The following is a 3,235-nucleotide window of genomic DNA, read 5'->3' on the forward strand; positions in this document are numbered from 1 at the left end:
CATGTAACAATTTCTAAAACATGTTAAATCATTGACAAACAATTTGATGATACAGTTATTTCAGCAGTCTCGTTTAAAGTCATCATTTTAAAAGTTCTATGGCTGACACAATGACCTTGTCAGCAAATACAATTTATTATTGAAGCAAATGCTAACTAACGGTTTTCATACTTATTGTAAGTCCATACTTTATAAACTGAATTGAGGACGGATATTTCTGTTATTTCCCAAATATGAAAAGGAACACACGGCGGGTGTGACCGGTCAAAAGGGGATGCTCACTCCTCCATGGCACTTGATCCCACCTCTGATGTTTTGGAGGTCCGTGTTTGCTCTTCTCCTATTTTGTATCGTTTAATGGACTTCTCATCTTGAATATATACTGTTAGTTATCTCCATATGTTTCATATCGTTCAATAAATACAAAACTAGATAAAATGATGATGATGCAATCTTGTTCAATCCTTTTTATCTGAAAGCTTTGTTTTTTTTTATTCCAATGATTTTTTTTTTCTCTAGTGAAAAATATAAACACGAAACAGATGTCAATAAACTATAATATATTAAACAGGTCTTAGCTCGGTATTTGCGATATATTTTGTAATATAAATTGTTAGAATGAAAAAAAAAATGTTCATGTGACGAAAATGTAACATAAGACACGAGTCAATTAAGGTTGATCAAACAAATCTCAAATATTTGAGAGCTTTTCCACTTTTCGAAGAACTGATGAATCAAATGTTGTGCAAAATCATGCCTAATCTAGATATTTCAATAGATTGAATATTTTCAGCATGATTGTATTTTACGTTTGTTAAAAAATAATAAAAATAAACAAGGAAAAATTCTCATAATTTGAAAGAAAATGAAAAATCCTTTTACAAGAGAAATTCGCTGATGTCATAATCTCCATTGTGGATGACTATTCGGCGGAAAACTGTTTTGGCATGGCTGGTTTCTTTAAACTTTGAAAGTGATGCACTGCATAGACTTTGCTGTAATTTTATATTTGCATCTATATTTTGCAATTGAATATATGAAGGGTTCCAATTTCAAAAAGAATAAGTGGAATAAAAAAAACTCTATCTTTAAATGTAATTTATTTAATCAAAACATCAAAAATATTTTACATAATATATATGTATCACAGATTTCGTTTGTTCAACAGATTGAATGTTTGAAAAATGAACTTCGATTTGAAACATGACATTTTTATAGTTCATATGAAATGGTTATACAGAACCTAACTATTTAAAAATAAGAAACACAAGAAGTCTAACATGAACTGTATATTGCCAGCATATATCTTTCTTACAATTTCTAACATGACACTATTCCCAAGATTTGTCTCAACACAAATAATATTTTTTTACCAACAAAAAGTGTCCTAGAAAGGCAGAAGTGAAATAAAGAGGTAATTCACCATTAGGTCTCATGTTAAATGCTGACAAATTTCCTTAGGAAGGTGGTCAGGGCAATTCATACTCTTTGTTGTAGCAGGGACTTCTGTTGTCATTGATTCACTAGTTGTTGAAGTACTGGTATCGGTTATCGCGCTTTCATTTCTTGGAATCTTCGTTGAAAGATTTAAACCCAGGGTTTGAGATAGAATTGTAGTTCCTGTTGCTCTTTCAGTGGTTTCATCTGAAGTCGATTCATCGACTTCAGTTGTCGTCTCAGCATAATCAGCAGTCGATGACGTCGCATGAGAAGATGTCTCTGATTCGGTCTCTATCTCAGGTGATGTGGCCGGAAAAGATGATGTCACTACAGACGTTGTGGTTACTGTTTTTGTTATCGTTGTCGTTGTCTTGGTAACAGGTGAAACAATCATATCTTGTTCACTTAATCTTAAGGATTTCGTGATTTCGCCAGAATCAGAGGACACAGTGTTCTGAAGAAGGAAAGAAAATATAGAATGAATTTTATTTTAAACATTCTTAAGTTTTTGGAATTTAATACATAAAAAAACAAAATCTGTTGTAAAAAAAATTAGATTAATTTTAGCATAGATTTTACCTGTATGAAGTATGAGCATTTGACTCCTTCTTTTCCGCATGTTTCTTTGGAAGCAAGTTTGTAGATTGTACATGTCTTAGAGAAAGCAATGTCACAAATAATGAATGTTAGACATCCAGCCTTTGATCCACATTTCAGTCCGCACTCACCAGAAGTAATTACACGTGATGGACCGGAAGTAATATCTGTGAGATAGCACAACTTTGAGATTGGTAATGTAGAAATAAATCCTACCCAGATAAGTAATATATCAATTATAATGGTAGATATACTATCAATCTTCATTTTCTGAATGGTTTTCTGCCCAAAGTCTTTAAATGACAGCAATGTAGTTTATATGCAGCAGCTATGTCGAAGATCTTTTTCTTCGTTGGTCCTCCTGTTTTCTTTCTCTGCTCTCTAACGTTTTTCTCTTTCAGAGGTACTCGATCTCCTTAAGATTGTGAGTACAACTTTTTACCGTTTAGTTTTTTGCTCTAAGGTCCCGTTCTGTTTCCAATGTGTTTTTCCTTGCTCAGCTGCTTAGTTTGGAAGTCAGAAATTGTCACCCACTCTTATAAATGTTTGGTTAAATCGGATAAGACTTTCAGCTGTCAGAGTGGTATATACTCAAAACAAAATAAGTTTTCCCCTCTTAATCGTTGTACGAAATCCTCGTGGTTTACTGATCGACCGACTCTGGAGGCCGATATTTATAGCAATGAAAAAGCGTGGAATATAATGAAGGTTAGCCGTGGGCAATCGCCGACAAACGAGAAACCAACTATTAAATAATATCAGACAACCATTTTAATCTCATCCTAGATGCAAATTTCTTTCCATCGGATTTTATCAGCTATTTTTAAATTTGTACTTATCAATGTAGCGGGCCGTTTTTCTTAAAGGTTAGATCCTTGTATTGTGGGTCAGATAAATCGACATCGATCACAGAGGTCATTTTGGTATGGATATAATAATATAGCTTGATTGGTTATTTGTACCAATTCATACTCTTTCATATTTGAAGAAAAAGGGAATAATGAGATCAATTGCATCTGAAAAACATACTGTTGAACATATATGTACAGACCCACTGTGACAATCTTATTCCAATTATGTTATAGAAACTGAAACTTAAGTCTTTTAATTAATAGGTGCAAACAAACGATTTTGTATTATTATGCTTTTATATACTTAATTTGAAATAAAAAATATATGAACTAATATATGATGTGAA

The 3,235-nt window shown here is 32.6% G+C and overlaps 1 protein-coding gene across 1 annotated transcript; it reads right to left on the reverse strand.

The window, feature by feature from the left end:
* Positions 1-1,240: 1,240 nt before the first annotated feature.
* On the reverse strand, positions 1,241-2,482 carry LOC134234710 (location of vulva defective 1-like). The gene is made up of 2 exons (XM_062716764.1): positions 2,020-2,482; positions 1,241-1,894 (listed from the first exon to the last, which is right to left on the reverse strand). Exons 1-2 carry the CDS (start codon positions 2,302-2,304, stop codon positions 1,433-1,435), a joined length of 747 nt encoding a protein of 248 aa, XP_062572748.1. The 5' UTR covers positions 2,305-2,482; the 3' UTR covers positions 1,241-1,432.
* Positions 2,483-3,235: the final 753 nt, after the last annotated feature.

The sequence above is a fragment of the Saccostrea cucullata genome, unplaced genomic scaffold (assembly GCF_032062105.1).
Source record: "Saccostrea cucullata isolate Sc308-1 unplaced genomic scaffold, CSIRO_AGI_Scuc_v1 ctg889, whole genome shotgun sequence".
NCBI lineage: Eukaryota > Metazoa > Mollusca > Bivalvia > Ostreida > Ostreidae > Saccostrea > Saccostrea cuccullata.